Raw genomic sequence first — 19,035 nt, 5'->3', positions numbered from 1 at the left:
ACATCCAAAAACAGCACCGTATCTGACACAGAGTAGGTACTCAACAAGTGTTAGATTTCTTTTGTGCAAGTCAGGGGGACAGGATCTGGTGGTTCCTCCTTACTATCCCACAAGCACTATCGTGACATTGTTAATGTTGCTTAACCAATAGACAGTCATGTACACTTCTTGACAGGAAACCATAATTTTTTTTTGAATGGTATTTGAGCTTGGATTCTCTTCAAGGCAGAGCCTGAGACAAGACTAGGGTGCACGTTGCACATATTTATTTGGAAGGTGATTCCAGGGACTAGGAATGAGGGTCTGAGGAGAGTTGGGCAGAAAAGGAAGACAGGCCAATTGAAGAGTATGTTATCAAGGTCACTGCTGTGGACAATGGAGGTGGATTCCACCTGGACCTTCTACGAAGCATGCACAATGCCCCGAAGGATGAGACGCACCGTCACTTCTCTGTCAGTCCTGTGTTGCAGTGGTTAGGGCTTGTGTTAGTCCACCGCCCTTCCAAGTTATCCACGTCTGCCAGCCTATTTTTTAAAAAATACTGATTTATTTATCAGCTGCAGAGGGTCTTAGTTATAGCACAGGGTATCCTCAATCTTTGTTGTGGCACACAGGGTCTTTAGTTGAGACATATGAACTTAGTTGCAGCATGTGGGGTCTACTTCCCTGACCAGGGATTCAATTCAGACCCCTGCATTGGGAGCTGGAGTCTTAGCCACTGGACCACCAGGGGAGTCCCTCCATCAGCCTATTGAGTATACCCATGGGTCCCTTCCTGGGTGTTCATTAGAAGGACTGATGTTGAAGCTGAAACTCCAATACTTTGGATACCTGATGCAAAGAGCTGACTCATTTGAAAATACCTTGATGCTGGGAAAGATTGAGGGCAGGAGGAGAAGGGGACGACAGAGGATGAGATGGCTGGATGGCATCACTGAATCAATGGACATGCGTTTAGGTGGACTCCGGGAGTTGGTGATGGACAGGGAGGCCTGGCGTGCTGCGGTTCATGGGGTCACAAAGAGTCTGACATGACTGAGCGACTGATTGAACTGAATGGGTGCCTTCCTGTACCAAGGATTATTGGGGAGAACTGAGTCAAGGCCTGTGTGGAATGCCCATCCCAGCCAGGACTGGCTAGATAATTTGTGGGATTCCAGGGCAAAATGAAAAGGCCGGCTTCTTTGTTTAAAAATTATTGAGAATTTCAAGACACCTACAGAAGAGCACTAAACCAAGCCCTTCTAAACGAGATGTCCTGTGCAACTACCTAGGTCCCGTGCCCCATGAACCCAGCCCTGACCCCATTAGGGACAAAGCCAAGTAAATGTGAGTGGAGGCACCATTGGTGCCAGAGGCAATGTGCCAAACTTGAGAGGTTGAACTAAAATTGGTCTAAGCCCATTGTGGTGATCTCATTTCCCTTCTAGAGTGATTAGGTTAAGGATGGTCACGTCCTGGCCAATAAAACATAAGAGCGTTGAAGGATAACACCAACGGGTATTGGGTAGAGGGAAGTGAGCAAAGCAAAAGTGTTTCTCTTGCTCTTTCCTCTCTCCCTTCTGCTAGAGATGCTGTCCTGTGAGAATATAGTGCTGGAAGACGCAGCAGCCATCTTGTAGCTCTGAGGACACATTGCAGCTACTCTGAGCACTGGGTCCTTGGAAGACTCTGTTGAGTTTCTGGACCCACTCCGGAACCACTACTTTAGGACTTGCTGCTCAGTAACAATAAACATCCCATGAGTAAAGTCACAGTGGCCAGAAGCATTCCGAACTTCTGTAACTCTGAAAAATGTATCTTCTCTTTTTGTCCACACATTTCCCACATTCTCTGAAGCAGAGTAAAGGCTTAACAATAATCTGTAGACTACGCTTTGATCAAGCCAGGGCAGATGAAGAATTAATTAAAGAAGTAAGTTGTCACTTGCATTTGAATGGGTAGAGGAAAGACAGCTCTAATTTACTTTCTCTATCTGGATAATCTGCATCTTTTGCCTCTAGCTGCTTTCTAAATTTTACTTGCTGGGAAGAGTGATAAGAAAGGACATGACAGTTGACTTCTCCATGCCCTCACTGGTGGGAATTTAACCACTATGGATCTTCTTTTCTAGGGTCAAGCTGTTTAAACTTTCTAGAGAACACTGCTGTATCTGCCTGCCCTGAATTCCCTTCATCTGGTAGTGAATTCCGTGTTATCTTAGAGAACTGTCCAGACTCTTAGCCTGCATTCTTGCTACCACTTTAGAATCAAGGTACCTGACCCTCCTATGACCAAGGTCTGGGCAACTAACCCAGAGGCCAGTTGGACTTTCTCTCCAGGAAAGCTGACTCCTAAGGCAGTGCCCTGAACAGATTAATTCTTGCTGTCTAAATGTTGAGTGATCCAGGGTCCCTGTCCTTGCTGAAGCTTATCCTTAGAGTCTGTGAGCTAGCCTATATTTTTTTTCTCTCTTTACTTTCTTTTTTTTTGCCTGTTACCTGCAATTTCTACGGCACATCACCAAAGAATCAAAGACCCAAACTTCAAACCCAGAATTTAGAGGAAATGGAAACCCTAAATGTAGATAACATTATCCAGCAGTGAAATATGTATAAGTGAAATCCCTTCCTTTTACATATTCTCTCACATTAACTGAAAATCTATTTAGCAGCCTAATTGCAAAACTGGCTTCAATTATCTATCTTTCCATGTATTCATGTAATTCTGCAATGTGACTTGGTCACTCCTCCCACTAAAAGATGGAGTCTGTTTCCCCATTATTGACTATGGAATGGACTGGCTTTGTGATTTGCTTTGGACAACAGAATGTGATCAAAGCAGTGAAGCGTCTGTTCAAAGGTTAGGCCTCAAACGGCTATGCTTGCTTCTGATCGACCTCCTGTGGCCCTGTGACTGCCATGCGAACAAGCCCAGGCTAACCTCCTGTAGGATGTGAGGCCCCATGGAGCAGAACTGATGGATTCCAGCCAGGCCCATCTTAGACCAGAACGCCACTGACACTCAGCCTATGAATAAGCCAGTCCAAAAATCAGAAAAGCTGCCTACACGTCTGCAAATGCATGAGTGAGTCCATCCGCAACCGGAAGAACCATTCAGATGATTAACAACCCCCTGAGCAAAAATAAATGGTCATTGTTTTAACCCACTGAGTTTTCAGAGAGTTTTTATACAGTAATAGCTAATTGATACCACCTATAAATAAAGCCTAAGGCACTGCACTGGTATTTAACCAATTATTATGTGCTTAATAAGTACCTAGCACTGTGCTCACACATTAGTGCTTATTGAGATTCTCATGGTAATCCCATCGGTTTATTTATTTATTTGTTTGCTTATTTGTTTTAAAAATAATGAGGCCCCTCTCTACCTAGAGAGGCAAATATTTAGATAGTATGAGAACTATACTATCAAATGTTAATTAGGAAATTTATCTGGCAACAGAATTTTTTTTTTAAATTGGGCATTAGCACAGTCCATCACTTTGCCAAAATCAGAAGGAGATTCTGTTTTAACAAGGTGTTGTGAGTGATAACTGTGGATCTTGGGCCGTGATTATTCCTACCATCTTTCTCCCTTCTTTATTTAGCACATGTCTGAAAAATTGAATTGAATATTTAATCTGCCAAGGGCAAGACTTATGGTTCTAGTGAAGACTGGAGTAACTTCAGGTTTGTGAGCCAAACCACAGTGGTACAGATTCAGAAAGCTTGAGTCAGCTCTGTGATCACTTTTGGAAAATTCTAAAACTGTCTATCCATGTAGAGCCAACGTATAACAAGGGAATTTGGTAGAAACAACTAGGTTTCAATGAAGCAATTCATTTCATGGACTAGAAGGATAGATTTCAGTAATGGGTGTGTTTGATTTTTTCAGGCTTTGAAATAAATTTTTGAAAAGCTGTGTTTTAATCTGGTGCCTAAAGCCAGTAGTTGTAGAGGACAGTGGTTCATTTAAATAGATGAAAAGTAGAAATATATTTAACACAGTCCCATGATTTTTACTATACAAGGTATTTTCTAACAAAATGGAATTTTGAAATCACTGCTGCTGCTGCTACTGCTAAGTTGCTTCAGTCATGTCCGACTGTGTGACCCCATGGACTGCAGCCCACCAGGCTCCTCCGTCCATGGGATTCTCCAGGCAAGAGTACTGGAGTGGGGTGCCATTGCCTTCTCCGGTTTCCAGGTTAGCAGGTCTAAATGTTCACTCCACCTAATCAACACCAGTCTTTCCATGTTTTGTTTTCTTCCATATTTAGAAACAATTTAGCAAAACTCAAGGCTTCTCAGTGTAGCCTTAAGAAACTCAAATTACTTAGCCCTCCCAGCAAAGTTCAGGTTTCAAAATAGGATCATTAAGGGAGGAGAAGCTAAATCTCTTCCAAATCCAATTACAATTTTACCTGATTATTGATCTCAGATTCCAAATGTTAAAGACATAGTTCACTCTCACTTCTTGCAACTGGTTTTGTGTCACTCTTTAAGCTTCAGAGCAAACATAAGGATGCCAAGAGTCCTAGACATTTTGATTCTCTGTGTTTGTTGTCTTAGACTGCCTTGCTATATTTCATTTGCAAGCTTTTGATGAAGCAAAGTTTTGATCTTGATTTATGTGTCCTTAGCACTTTTTATCAAGATTGGAAAGGGAAGAGAAAAAAAAAAAATAACTTCCTAGTTTTTCTCTGGAGGAATATAATTTCTTACAAGTATTTCTAAATGGGTCAAATGCATTTTATAAATCCATTTCATTCCCAAATGCTATCTTTTGAGAAGATGTAAAATAGAATGAGAGAAGAGAATATTCTTGGTTCTCCATCCCTTAGAAGCTTCTAGTTCTTGAGACATTTATTTCAATGTAATCTATTCATAAATGTGCTTTTATTGTTTAGTATCAATGAATACTGGAAGGAGGAACTCCCCAGTGAGGATATCCTCAAAATCCTCAAGGAAACAAATTTAGATGGGAATAAAATCCACGAAACAAGAGAAAGTTTGAAACTAGGACATGCTAGAACTAGGATCAACTAGGAATGTTAAAATGCAAATATAGTATGGAGATAAAAATTGAATAGATGAGCTTCATATCAGCTTCCTTACTGCTGAAGAATGAATGGGTAAACTGGAAGGTCAAACTAAGTTTATCTCCCAGAATGAAGTTCAAAAAGATAAAGAGAATGAAAAGTTAAAGAAAAGTTCAGAGAGAACACATCTATATATTTAGTACAGTGTCAGAAGCAGAGAATAGAAGAAATAGTGAAAAGATAACATTGAAGAGATACTAGGAAGAACAACCCAAAGCTAAAGGGGAAGAAATGAGCTCTCAAATAGAAAATTCCTATCAAGTGTATGCTACTGCTAAGTTGCTTCAGTCGTGTCTCACTCTGTGTGACCCCATAGACGGCAGCCCACCAGGCTCCCCCGTCCCTGGGATTCTCCAGGCAAGAACACTGGAGTGGGTTGCCATTTCTTTCTCCAGTGCATGAAAGTGAAAAGTGAAAGTGAAGTCACTCAGTTGTGTCCAACTCTCAGCGACCCCATGGACTGCAGCCTACCAGGCTCCTCCATCTATGGGATTTCCCAGGCAAGAGTACTGGAGTGGGGTGCCATAGGATAATAATAATAACACACACCTGTAGGCATATCATGTAAAATTCCAGAGCATCAGAGATAAAGTGAACATTCTAAAAGCTATCAGAGGGAAAAGACATAATAATACAAGAAAGGAATGGCAATGAAATTATCAACAACACTGGAGATCATCAGTCAATATGCTAAAGGAAAATAATTTTGGACTCAGAATTCTATATCTAGCCAAGTGGAAAGACAAAATAGATATTTTAACACATACAAATATTTGAAAAATTTACTATCCAAAGACTCTCACTGAAAAAACTACACTAGGGTGTACTCTTGCAAGAAAAAAAAAAAAAGTGAATCTAAAGGAAGGGTGCAAAAAGTCACAGTGAGCAAATAAATCAACAAAAAATATAGTAGTGAATCAAAATGCCAGGAGCAATATCAATAACCTCAGATATGCAGATGACACCACCCTTATGGCAGAAAGTGAAGAGGAACTAAAAAGCCTCTTGATGAAAGTGAAAGAGGAGAATGAAAAAGTTGGCTTCAAGCTCAACATTCAGAAAACGAAGATCACGGCATCTGGTCCCATCACTTCATGGGAAATAGATGGGGAAACAGTGGAAACAGTGTCAGACTTTATTTTTGGGGCTCCAAGATCACTGCAGATGGTGATTGCATCCATGAAATTAAAAGATGCTTACTCTTTGGAAGGAAAGTTATGACCAACCTAGATAGCATATTCAAAAGCAGAGACATTACTTTGGCAACAAAGGTCCGTTTAGTCAAGGCTATGGTTTTTCCTGTGGTCATGTATGGATGTGAGAGTTGGACTGTGAAGAAGGCTGAGAGCCGAAGAATTGATGCTTTTGAACTGTGGTGTTGGAGAAGACTCTTGAGAGTCCCTTGGACTGCAAGGAGATCCAACCAGTCCATTCTGAAGGAGATCAGCCCTGGGATTTCTTTGGAAGGACTGATGCTAAAGCTGAAAGTCCAGTACTTTGGCCACCTCATGCGAAGAGTTGACTCATTGGAAAACTCTGATGCTGGGAGGATTGGGGGCAGGAGGAGAAGGGGAGGACAGAGGATGAGATGGCTGGATGGCATCACCGACTTGATGGACGTGAGCTTGAGTGAACTCCGGGAGTTGGTGATGGACAGGGAGGCCTGGCATGCTGCGATTCATGGGGTTGCAGAGTCGGACACGACTGAGTGACTGAACTGAACTGAAATCAAAATGAATAATGTTTTAAAAATTATGTGTTTAAAAACAAGCTGGGACCAAAATTTCAGAGAGTAGTAACATGGAAGTTGGGAAGAATAGTGTTCAGTTCAGTTCAGTCGCTCAGTCGTGTCCGACTCTTTGCGACCCCATGAATCGCAGCATGCCAGGCCTCCCTGTCCACCACCAACTCCTGGAGTTCACTCAAACTCACATCCATCGAGTTGGTGATGCCATCCAGCCATCTCATCCTCTGTCGTCCCTTTCTCCTCCTGCCCCCAATCCCTCCCAGCATCAGAGTCTTTTCCAATGAGTCAACTCTCCGCATGAAGTGGCCAGAGTATTGGACTTTCAGCTTTAGCATCAATCCTTCCAAGGAACACCCAAAGAATAGTGTAGAGAGAAATAAAAGTAAGTCAAGTGTCTTTTTTTGTTTGGAGAATAGAGATTTTGATTAAATTATGTGTTTAAATAAAGTAACCACTTACATGCACACATGCATACACATATATAAAACAGTAGAAGTGGGAAATGTGGAAAAAAGCAAATGCAGTCAACACAATAAAAGATAGGACTAGAGAAGAAGAAATGGGAAAAAAAAGAGGAGAGTCATGAGAAAAAGACTTTGCCTTAGTGACATTGTCTGAACTCCTGGAATCAGCCTTGCCTGACTCTCAATCACTCCTGGACCTCTTACTTTCTTGAGTCATTCAGTCACCCTTTTGGCTAAAATTAGATTAGATGTGTTTCTACCACGTGAATTCATCCCAAAGCATCTTAATTAATTCAGCCTTCATATTCATCACCCGTATTTTTGCTTCACTTGCCTTCCTTTTCATGCTGAATTAAATGCTCACACTTTACCACAGTGTGTTAAAATTTATTTCTGAAAACTTACAAGATATAAATAATGAAAAAAAAAATCACCCATTGCCAGATTCCTCATTCTCTGGCTTTTCAATATTTCAACTTTGCCATTCCCTAGCCCTGCAGAGAGATGCCATCTATTTTTCCATCTCAGAGTCTGGGACACACGATCTTCTGTTGGAAAAGGATTTAAAAAAAAAAAAATCAACTTCTTCCACAAAAATTAAGCAAAAATGAAACACAAGTTATGCCATTTATACAGTATTTTTATACTCAGTTTGACCTGAGATGATAACTTGGGGACAATTAAATAGCCATAAAATAAATCAACCTCAGAGAGCCGATTTCCCAGGTCTTATGTTCCTCAGAGTTCCAAGTAGAGTTTCTAATCAGTTTTATTCACATAGGAAAGTACTTCCAGTCATATTTTTCTTCCTGCTGCACTCACAGGCCAGGATTTTCTCCTGACTGTGTGCAAAATAAAAAATACCCCTTACTGGATCATTCTTTCTCTGTTTATAGAGAACCTGAAAGGGAAAGTGTTAGTTGCTCAGCAGTGTCCAACTCTTTACGACTCCATGGACTGTAGCCCACCAGGCTCCTCTGTCCATGGAATTCTCCAGGCAAGATACTGGAGTGGGTAACCATTCCCATCTCTAGGGGATCTTCCTGACCCAGGGATTGAACCCAGGTCTCCTGCACTGCAGGCAGATTCTTTACCGTCTGAGCTACCAGGGAAGCCCCTTGTGTATGAATTTATCACACTTTGTCTGTTCATCAGCTGTTAGATATATTTAGGTTGTTTCCACTTTGGGGCTATTATGAATAATGCTTCTATGAACATTCACGTATAAGTTTTGTGCAGACATACCATTCCAATTTTCAAGATGCTTTTTGAGAAACTTCCAAACTGTTCTCCAAAATTACCATACCGTCTTATAATCCTACCATAATGTGAGTTTCAGTTTCTGCACATCCTCACCTATACTTGCTATTGTCTTTTTTATTATAGCCACTTAGTGTCCGTTGTGGAGAAGGAAATGGCAACCCACTCCAGTGTTCTTGCCTGGAGAATCCCAGGGACGGGGGAGCCTGGTGGGCTGCTGTCTATGGGGTCGCATAGAGTCGGACACGACTGAAGTGACTTAGCAGTGTTTGTTAAGAGGTATTTCATTGTGGTTTTGATCTATACTACCTAATGACATGTGCTGTTGAGCATATTTCTGTGAACAATCAGACTGAAAGTAGTGTAGGCTCAGAAACAACTGGAGCCAGGGTCACAAATGCAGCCAAGACCCCCTCTCTCTTTCCTTATCACCTGCTCTGCTTTTCCTGGCAGGTGAGCTGAGTGTTTGTCTCTTTCATCAGAGACAAACTTCTTCCACATGGCTCCTGTAAGTTCCTGCCATCAGACAGGGCCTGACTCCTTTTGTCAGGAAGCTCTGATTCATCTGCCTTGGGTCAGACACTCAGGACTAGATCAGTTAATAGTGAACAGGAAATCAACACAAGACAAAAACATGGCCGCTCCCAAAGGAATCACACAACTGAAAAAGGACGCGTGGTTCTCAAGAATGCCTGTGTGTGTGCTCAGTTGCTTCAGTCGTGTCCAACTCTTTGAAACGCCATGGACTGTAGCCCACCAGGCTCCTCTGTCCATCGGATTTCCCAAGCAAGAATACTGGAGTGGGTTGCCTTTTCCTTCTCCAGAGTATCTTCTTGACCTATGGATCAAACCCATGTCTCCTGCACTGGCAGGTAGATTCTTTACCACTGAGACACAAATAGGGAAATGTTATTTCCAATAGAAAGAGGAGAAACTGATAATACAAAATACTATTTGTCCATGTCACTACTGACTTGGAAGAGCAAAAGGTACTAGATTTTTAGTCTCTAAACGTTTTATAATGGCCTTTGGTCAAAAGCCTTAAATTTTTTCCTCACCTGAACTATTGCCAAATATAAAGGAATGTATAGTTATACTCTTACTGTATATTAGTGACATTCTTGATGTTGGTTGTCTACTTAAACAGCAATATTCTGGGGCCAATGTAACATTATAACACAGCTTTTGAAGGAAATGCGATTGCAATAAATGACAGCGCTGTTCTGTTTGTATCGCAACTTTCATTGACCTCACCAAAAACGATTCTGACGAAATGAACTCACGGGTTACAGTCAGGCAGCCCGAAGGCCTGACTTCACTTTATAACATTTATTGTTTGACTCACACGACAATTTTTTTTAAGGTGAATTAGTCTCCTACACTAAAAAATCCAGAAACTTCACACAGAAATCTGAATTTTTAGCTTCTCTTGGAAAATGAAAGGCACTTCCCTTCCACTCCCATTCCTCTGCATGCATGTGGTTTGTAACCACTGATTCAATTTTTTTTCCATCTCTAGTCATCAATTGTCTCTGAGGAAGCATATATCAAGTTTCTAAGTCATAGTTACTCATGGCCTTGCTGACCTATAAGGTGATAGGACATAAATGAGGGTTTTGCTTCACAGCTGAATGAAACAAAAATCTCTTACATAGGTATTTAAAGCTTGTGATCATTTTAGTTTCAGGCTCTTGTATTACAAGAAGGAAAATTATAGAGACAACATAAATTCTCTTCACAAAATCAGGAGTCTTTGTGTTAATTCTTGGTCTTCTCTCAAAACAGACAACTCCTAGTTTTAATTACTCACTACTAGTACTCTTGCCTGGAAAATCCCATGGACGGAGGAGCCTGGTGGGCTGCAGTCCATGGGGTCGCTAAGAGTCAGGTAGGACTGAGCAACTTCACTTTCACTTTTGACTTTCATGCATTGGAGAAGGCAATGGCAACCCACTCCAGTGTTCTTGCCTGGAGAATCCCAGGGACGGGGGAGCCTGGTGGGCTGCCGTCTATGGGGTCGCACAGAGTCGGACAGGACTGAAGTGACTTAGCAGCAGCAGAGGATTATATTTATCTAATACTATTCTGTATTTTCATTATCAGTTGTCATAAACCATCTTTAGTAAATAAATGTATAGTTATAATAATATAAATATAGTTAACAATACTGTATTTCATATTTGAATGTTGCTATGAGGGTATATCTTTAAACTTCTCATCAAAAGAAAAAAGGTTTTGTTAACTATGTAAGGTGATGGATGTTAAACTAAACTGTGGTGATCACTTTGCAGTATATACAAATGTGGAATCATATGTTGTACAACTGAAATCAATATAATGTCATATGTCAATTATATCTCACAAATTAAAAAAAAAAATCTTTTTAGCTTGAAGTACTCTAAACAATTCTGGTTCTAATCTAAGGCCATCTGGTTGTCATCTTACTCTAATTGATGGCAGGAAGTTTATAATCTTGCCCTTTACCTTAGTCAACCCAATGAAAGATGGCACTCTGTGTTATTAGTATTTCAATTCAGTGTCTTAAGACTCAAGAGGCTAAGGTATTGGGCCGTCTTATCCACTGACTGCCTGAGGTAGACCATATGGGCTATGCTACCCAGATCCCTCTGAGGAACGAGTAGTTTATTCCCTCAGATGTTGGGTGTGCTGCTGGAAGATGTATTCAGCTGTCAACCCTACTGAAACTGCCTTCCTCACAGTCATGTCTTCTCCGAGGGCAGTCGACATCTGAAGAATTCTTGCTTGAGATATAAAATCCTGCCCCTCTTTTCCCATTGTGGGATATCTAAAGGACCATTCCAGCCCCAAGACTCCCAAGGCCTCCAATGGGAGTTCAGCTTCTGTTTAATCTTGCTTCTCTGCGTCTTTCCACAGGCGTTGACCTCAAGCTCCCTTTAGGAACCGTTTGCACCCTAATCTCCAGCTTGGAGCTGGCTTTGCGGAAGCTATCTTGTGAAACTGTCAGGAAGAGGCTGGCTATGAATGAGGGCAGTGCTTCAGAGAGGAAGCGAAAAAACTAGGAAGGCTGAAGCACAGGATTGCTATATGGGAGACGAGGCAAAATAGCAAGTGGGGCAAGTGTCTGAAAGCCCAGCAGGAAAGACTCCATTGATTCTCAACCAGAGCTCCCAGAGAGCAGAAACCAAGCAGTCCTGGTTATCCTTCTCCTGTTTCCTATTAAAGTACTCATGAGCACAAAGAAGATGAAAGTCACACTGGCATTACCAACTAGGAGTGCTCCCCAGCTATCTGCCAGATGTCAGGAAGGACGTTTTCATAGCAAAGCCTGGAATGAGAAGCTAGGGGGATGCACCTTAGAGGGGTTCTAAGTAGGGACAAGTGAGAAGGTGAATACGGGCAGAACTACAGACTGCTAGAGATGACTGCCCCCATGAGGGCAGAGGAATCAATCCTGAAGGTCAGACGTCCTCTCTTGTAAGGACCAGGGGATCTGTCCTTTAGAGTGAATGGATTTAGAATAAAAAGAAACCCGCAGGCTAACAAAGATGGGCTAGGTGGCTTGCCCATCCAGTCCTCCAATCTGAGATGCAAACAGAGGATTCTAACACTCACCGTTGCCCCATGATTACAGGCATTCACCAGAGCTGAATATAGTTCTCCCTTTTCAAGGATAAACAATATTTAAAATGTGGTAGGGGAAGCCCATGAAACATTATATAACATAAATGATAGAGAATTTGGCCCTTGAGGTTTTCAGAATAACATGTGTTTGGAAAATATTTCTATAGGAGACCTAATTGATTTTAAGAAACCATCAGCTTTGCACTCTGAATAAGATTAAGGAAAACATGGATGTTTGAAATAAAAGATGAACTATGAAATAGTTATAACAAACTGATTTTTTTTTAAAGGAGCTAGTTGAGATGGAATCAGAAATCAAAAACTGTATCAGATGGAACTATTGTTAAAAAAAAAAAAAAGTTAAAATATAATCACATAATTAGTCACACACTGACAGAGAAGAAAACTGAAGCAGTGATTTGGAGAATTAGCTTGAGAAGAAGGAAGCAATAGAAAAAACATAGGGAAGTAACCTATTTTTTTCTGAGTAGTGTGATTTTCATCTGTTTATTTGTTCATTGTTTTCATCTTCTTTCTACCTAAAAGATCCACTGACTGGAAATTCAGAATTTATTCTCACTGTGCTCTCACCCCCTTGATTTTATAAATATCAATCAAATGTCACTCTGTGGCATCTGTTTCCCTCACCATGCACGAAAGAGAATGTTGAACTGTTATCTTCAGAATGGCCAATCAGCAGTGCCACCCCCCTGGATATCTATTATCTTAACTCTGTGGTTCTCAGAACACTGGGAGGGAGTGTTCTCAAGGTTACTCAACATTAAAAAAAAGGAAAATGGAAATGCTGAGAGTGAAAATGTGATAAATAGGTAGGGCAGAGACTAGATAATAATTCCAGATAAAAATTATTCCTTTTGCTTATGGCAGAAAAAACCATAAGCAATAAATTAACAGAAACAGATTATGAAAAATTAATTAATTAACAGAAAACTTTGCTGATATGAAGATGTGTCACAGTGCATGGAATTCAAGAGCCCATCATATACCCAAACAAGAAAGGTAAGAAAAAAGTGAACACCTAGACATGTCCTATTAAAATTTTTAGTTTCAAAAAATTTTGAAGTGTGCTACATATAGGAGAAAGACATGATGTACAAGAAAAACTGTAAGCGTAAAATGAGAGGTATTCTTTACCTCTCATGTAGAGATGAAATCATAGACAGGAAGGAGGGCTGTAGAAAGAACAAGGGAGTCAAAGTTTGAACTATTACAGTAATTGCTTGTCACAGCAAGTCCTGGATCCAGGACTGGAGTCACACTCGCTATCTCTGGTAGTTTCTCAGGCTCCTTTGAGCTGCTCATCCTTTCCCTCTGCTCTGCCAAGAATGACTGACCTTTCACCAATGCTGTGGTCAGCTAGTACACGTTGTATCTTCACAATCAGGTTCAGTAAGGACCAGGCCACCATCAGGTTGACCATCCTGAACTCATCCATCATCACCCCTTTGAGGCACCTGATCATCTGTAGTGAGTTTTGTTTTCAGTCTGTGGCCATAAACAATCACACTAGTTTGCTATTGCTGCTATAACAAATTAGCACACACTTGGTGGCTTAAAACAACTCAACTTTATTATTTTACAGTTTTGTGGATGCTGGAAGTCTGAGATGGGTTTCACTGGGATAAATCAAGGTGTCAGGAGGTCTGAAGTCTCTTTCGAGGGCTCTATAGGAGAATCTGTTTGCCTGTTCTTTCCAGCTTCTCAAGGCTGCCCGCATCCCTTGGAACATGGCCCCCTTTCGTCTTCAAAACTAACTAACAGCAGTTGGCTGAGTTCTCATTACACTGCATCGCTCTGACCTTCCCTTCTGCCTTCTTCTTCTACATTTAAGAACTCTTGTGATTATATTGGGCCCACCTGAATAATCCAGGGTATACTCTCTTTCTTAAGGTCAATTTGTTAATAACCTCAGCTCTATCTGCTACCTTAATTCCCCTTTGCCATATGACCTAATGGGTTTTAGGAATTAAAACATAGCCATCTTTGGAGTTCCACTATTCTTTCTACTACAACAGGCTTCTCTGGTTTTGCTTCTGGCTACCTTAACTATGTGGCTTCCCAGATGGCTCAGTGGTAAAGAAACTGCCTGCCAATGCACGAGATGTGGGAGACCTGGGTTTGATCCCTGGGTCAGGAAGATCCCCTGGAGGAGGAAATGGCAACGCACTCCAGTATTCTTGCCTGAAAAATCCCATTGACAGAGGACAGGCCACAGCCCATGGGGTGGCAAAGAGTTGGACACGACTCAGTGACTGAGCACACACACCTTAACTATGCATTAGCACTTCCAGAGAAGATTGGTGATATAAAAAAGGTAAATGTTAACACTCATTAATAAGAGTTTGATGAAGGAGGGGGCAACACATGGCTAAAATATAGAACTAAGATTAAATCAGATAAAACATGTGAAATCCTCTACCCCATACTTGACCCAGAACCTTTTGATTAAGTGGAATCTGAAGTTGATACCCCAGTTCCTTTCAAAGCATGGCTCCTAGAGTTTGGTCCTTCATCCACTTTTACACAGGAGTCACTATTTCACAAAATTCTCACTACCATCTTTCTCTTCTCCTCCCCATCATCCCGAAAATATTTTTTTATTTCTCCTTTGGATACATTCAGCATGGAAAGGCTGCCATGGACACTGTGTTTGCTTTATCACTGTGGACCAAGAGTCTGTAATCTTGATCATCACTCTTCTGGATTTTCTTTTGTGCTTCTCTGGTGGCTCAGATGGTAAAGAATCTGTCTGCAATACGGGAGCCCCAGGTTCAATCCTTGGGTTGGGAAGATCCCCTGGAGAAGGGAATGGCAATCCACTCCAGTATGCTTGCCTGGAAAATCCCATGGACAAAGGAGCCTGGTGGGCTACAGTCCATTGGGTTTCACAGTCAGACACGACTGAGCGACTAACACACACAGCAATGTATCAAAGTGGTTGTCTCTCTGTGGTCCTGCCAATAAAATGTTGTCAAACTTTCGCACTTTTGTCATCTGATAGATGAGAAGTGATACCAACATAGTTATAATTTTCACGTCTCTTATTTTGAATAAGCTTGACCATCTTACCATATTTAAGGGTCATGGAAAATACATTTTAATTTCAATGTATTTGTTGCTTGTAGTATTTTCTCACTTTTTAAAGTTGGAGAGAACAGGATGGGTATGATTAGGTATGAAACCAGTTTATACTGAGCCAAAGGTAATGGCCAATATGTTTCTTAGAGAAAGATCTATGAAGCTTTACTTGAAATATTGCATGGAGGAAACTGTATTCATCAGATTTTAACACGAATTCATATAGTGAATTTCCTTACAGTATCTTGCCCTCACCAGAGTGCTCTTCTTTAGCTATGTATCAGATGCACACACAGAATTTTGTTTTGAAAAAGAAAAGAAATAGATGCTTTGACCCACTCATGGACATTTGGACCCGGAGACTCTGGAGTCCTGGTAGGTTATGTTTTTTTTGTTTTTAGTTTTCTGGAGGTATTTTTTTGTTTGTTTCTTTGAACTGAGAAGATGATTCTGTGCAGAAGAATGTACTTGTTCAATAGTTATTTATTGGGTGTCTTTCAACTGCCAGGGAATGAACTGGCTGGCAGATACAAGGAACACAACCGTGATAAAATCAGACACAGCCTCTGTCCTCAGAGACTGGAAAAATATACACCAAAGATATTGAATAGATTCACATGAAGTGTCATCAGTGCTCTGAAAGGACAGGGGGTTGAGATAGAGTAACCGGAAGGAATGCTTCTGGACAGTATGGTCAGGGATGATCTACCTGACGAGGGAACACTCAAGCTGATTTGCAGAAGCAAAATGGGCTTTGGGGCCGTGTACCTAAACTTTTAAGGGCTACCGGAAACATCCGAACAGAATTCACATAAAGTCCTTCGCTCAGTGCCTAGGTTCATAGTAAATGCCAGCTGCTATGATGATGATGCAAATGATTTTCTGTTCAGCCAGATTTTCTTCCTCTAAGGTCCATTCCTGACTGTTAGTTGCTCAGTTGTGTCCAACTCCACGATCCCATGGCCTGTAGGCTGCCAGGCTCAGCTGTCCATGGAATTCTCCAGGCCAATATACTGGAGTGGGTAGCCATTCCCTTCTCCAGGGGATCTTCCTGACCCAGGGTTCGAATCCAGGTCTCCTGCACTGCAGGCAGATTCTTTACTATCTGAGCCACTGACTAAACTGCTGCATTAAACCTTCCTTAGTGAATGCAGCCCACACACAAGTTTGCTCACCAGATGTTTACGGGACCTCTACTGTTCGTCAGGTACCACCCTCAACTCTGGGGATACACTGGTCAGGTCCACTCAGCCTTCACAGAACATATGTTACAGTAGTAAACTACATTTCTCAATTTTCTTTTCTTTTCCAGACTCAATAGGATTGCACACTCCTGGAGGGCACTGGACTTATCCTTTTTTTAATCCCTCCCCACAGTTCCTGACATAAGCTAAGTGTTTTGTAAAGTGCTAGACTCAGTGACCTTTTAGCTGGTCCAGTGTGCATCATCCTCTCAGTAGCCAAGGACTCTGAGACCTGTCAGTGCTACTAGGAGAAAGAAGAGAATAAATGTAAAGTCTGACACATGAAGGCCAAAAAACTATCTTTATACCTTGAAAAAAGGCCAACATCTCTACCACTACAGACTGCTGAAAAGTTTGAAGTTATATGGTACCAAAACTCAGATCCTGCTGGCATGGCCTTTAAACAAGTGATTGTTATAAATGTGTTGATTTTGTTACTGTTGTTAACCAACTTAAAAAAAATTTTTTTTTTCTTAAGAGAATATGTTCATTGATCCTGGAGAAGTTTCTGGATTCCTAATATGAACTAAAACCCTCCCTCCATTTTTCCCACTATTACCCCACCACCCAACCACATGTATGTGTATCTACATCTACGTAGAGTGTAACGTATTTACACACTATGTGGAGTCTATAATTTTATTCCAAATCTCCTATTTCCTCCAAGTCAGTGCTTTCCAGCATAATCTTGCAAATGATTTTCTGCTCAGCCAGATGTTCTTCCTCTAAGGTCCATTCCTGACTGTTAGTTGCTCAGTTGTGTCCAACTTTTTATGACCCCATGGCCTGCAGGCTGCCAGGCTCATCTGTCCTTTATGCCAATAACTTATTGAGTTACAGTTCATTTATTATGAGTTTGTTGTTACTACTGTTGAACACTAAGTCACGTCCAACTCTTTGCCATCCCACAGACTGCAGCACACCAGGCTCCTCTGTCCTTCACTGTCTTCCACAGTTTGCTTAATTCATGTCCATTGAGTTGGTAATGCTATCTAACCATCCTATCCTCTATCACCCCCTTCTCCTCCTGCCTTCAATCTTTCCCAGCATCAGGGCTCTTCACATCAGGTGGCCAAAGTATTGGAGCTTCAGCCTCAGCAACAGTCCTTCAGATGAATATTCAGGGTTGATTTCCTTTAGGATTGCCTGGTTTGACCTTGTAGTCCAAGGAATTCTCAAGAGTCTTCTTCAGCACCACAATTCAAAAGCATCTATTCTTCAATTATGAGTTTAATATTAAATAATACAGGATGCCCCTTTGGGTGTGAATTTCCAATAAACCACATATAATTATTTAGTGTAAGTGTATCCATGCAGTATTTGGAATATGTGTATTAATCACACTTAGTTGTATCTGATTTTTTGTGACCCCATGGACTGTAGCCTGCCAGGCTCCTCTGTCCATGGAATTCTCCAGGCAAGAAAACTGGAATGGCTTGCCATTTCCTTCTCCAGGGGAATCTTCCTGACCCAGGGATCAAACCCTGGTCTCCCGCATTCCAGGCAGATTCTTTATCAGCTGAGCCACCAGGGAAGCCCATTTGGAACATAGTTATATTAAAAAAAATTATCTGTTTTTGTATGAAATTCTAATTTCACTTGGTGCCCTGTATTTTTATTCACCAGATCAGGCAATCCTACTTGTTATAGGTCTTTACCTATGCTGTTTCTCATAACCCCTTAAAAAATTATGCAAAGTAAGAATGCTAATTTTACAAATAAGGTACCTGATATTTAGAAAGAGACAGTAATATTAACATCCTCAAGATCATACTGGCATGTGGTAGAATCAGGATGTGAAGCTAAGTGTGTTCAAACATGAAGGCCCTGTTTTCATACTTCTCAAGAAAACCAGTAATTGTCACAACCGTTTTGTCCAGAGCTGAATCAAACTCGAGTTTTATAATGTGAGATTAAGGGACATGCTTTTGCAGTTCCCAAAACACAGCTCTTCACTGTGCTGAGACTTGGCACCATCGGCCCCTTCTCACCATGTGAGTGCTGCTCAGGCTTCATGACTCAGCTCAGAGGTTACCTCACTGAGGAAGCTTCTTTGGTCATCAGAGCTGATCATTCTATGGATCTTCTCGGCACTTGTGCAGTACACTGCAATGATCTTCTTAAGGCTCTGTCTCCCTCAGAAGGCCATGAGTTTCCTGAGGTGGGCACCATGTCGTTTTTCCAGTGCCCAGCATGGAAGTAGAGCTTCAGTAAATGCCCAAAGGCTGAAGCCCAAATCCTGGGCATCCAATTTATATAAATTCTGCCTAAAGCACATATGAGATTACTGACTTGTTAGACAATGGATCTCCTGACTGTTTTTGAAAAATGACATCAGAAAATGGAGATTAGAAACTAACTTAACTGAATAATGTGAATCTTTATAGAGGCACATTTATTCACTCCGTAAGTTGTAAATGATTCTATTTGAATTGTTATAGTCCAACAGCTAAATATATGTTCATAATACAGTCTACTAAATTTCTACATTTTAAATATCTTATGAAATATATTGATAGTAATTAGACATGTCCA

General features: G+C 41.1%; 1 protein-coding gene across 1 annotated transcript in view; it reads right to left on the bottom strand.

The window, feature by feature from the left end:
* Window positions 1-251: 251 nt before the first annotated feature.
* Window positions 252-19,035, bottom strand: part of MINPP1 (multiple inositol-polyphosphate phosphatase 1) — a 72,621-nt gene continuing 53,837 nt past the window's right edge. Inside the window, exon 5 of the mRNA XM_061402704.1 lies at window positions 252-524. Coding sequence (XP_061258688.1) covers window positions 443-524 — 82 coding nt within the window. The 3' untranslated portion in view covers window positions 252-442. The remainder of the gene's footprint in view (window positions 525-19,035) is intronic.

This window comes from Bos javanicus, chromosome 26 (genome assembly GCF_032452875.1).
Source record: "Bos javanicus breed banteng chromosome 26, ARS-OSU_banteng_1.0, whole genome shotgun sequence".
NCBI classification, from domain to species: Eukaryota; Metazoa; Chordata; class Mammalia; order Artiodactyla; family Bovidae; genus Bos; species Bos javanicus.
The sequence above is the reverse complement of the archived record's forward strand: the minus strand, read 5'-3'. Positions and strand labels throughout refer to the sequence as shown.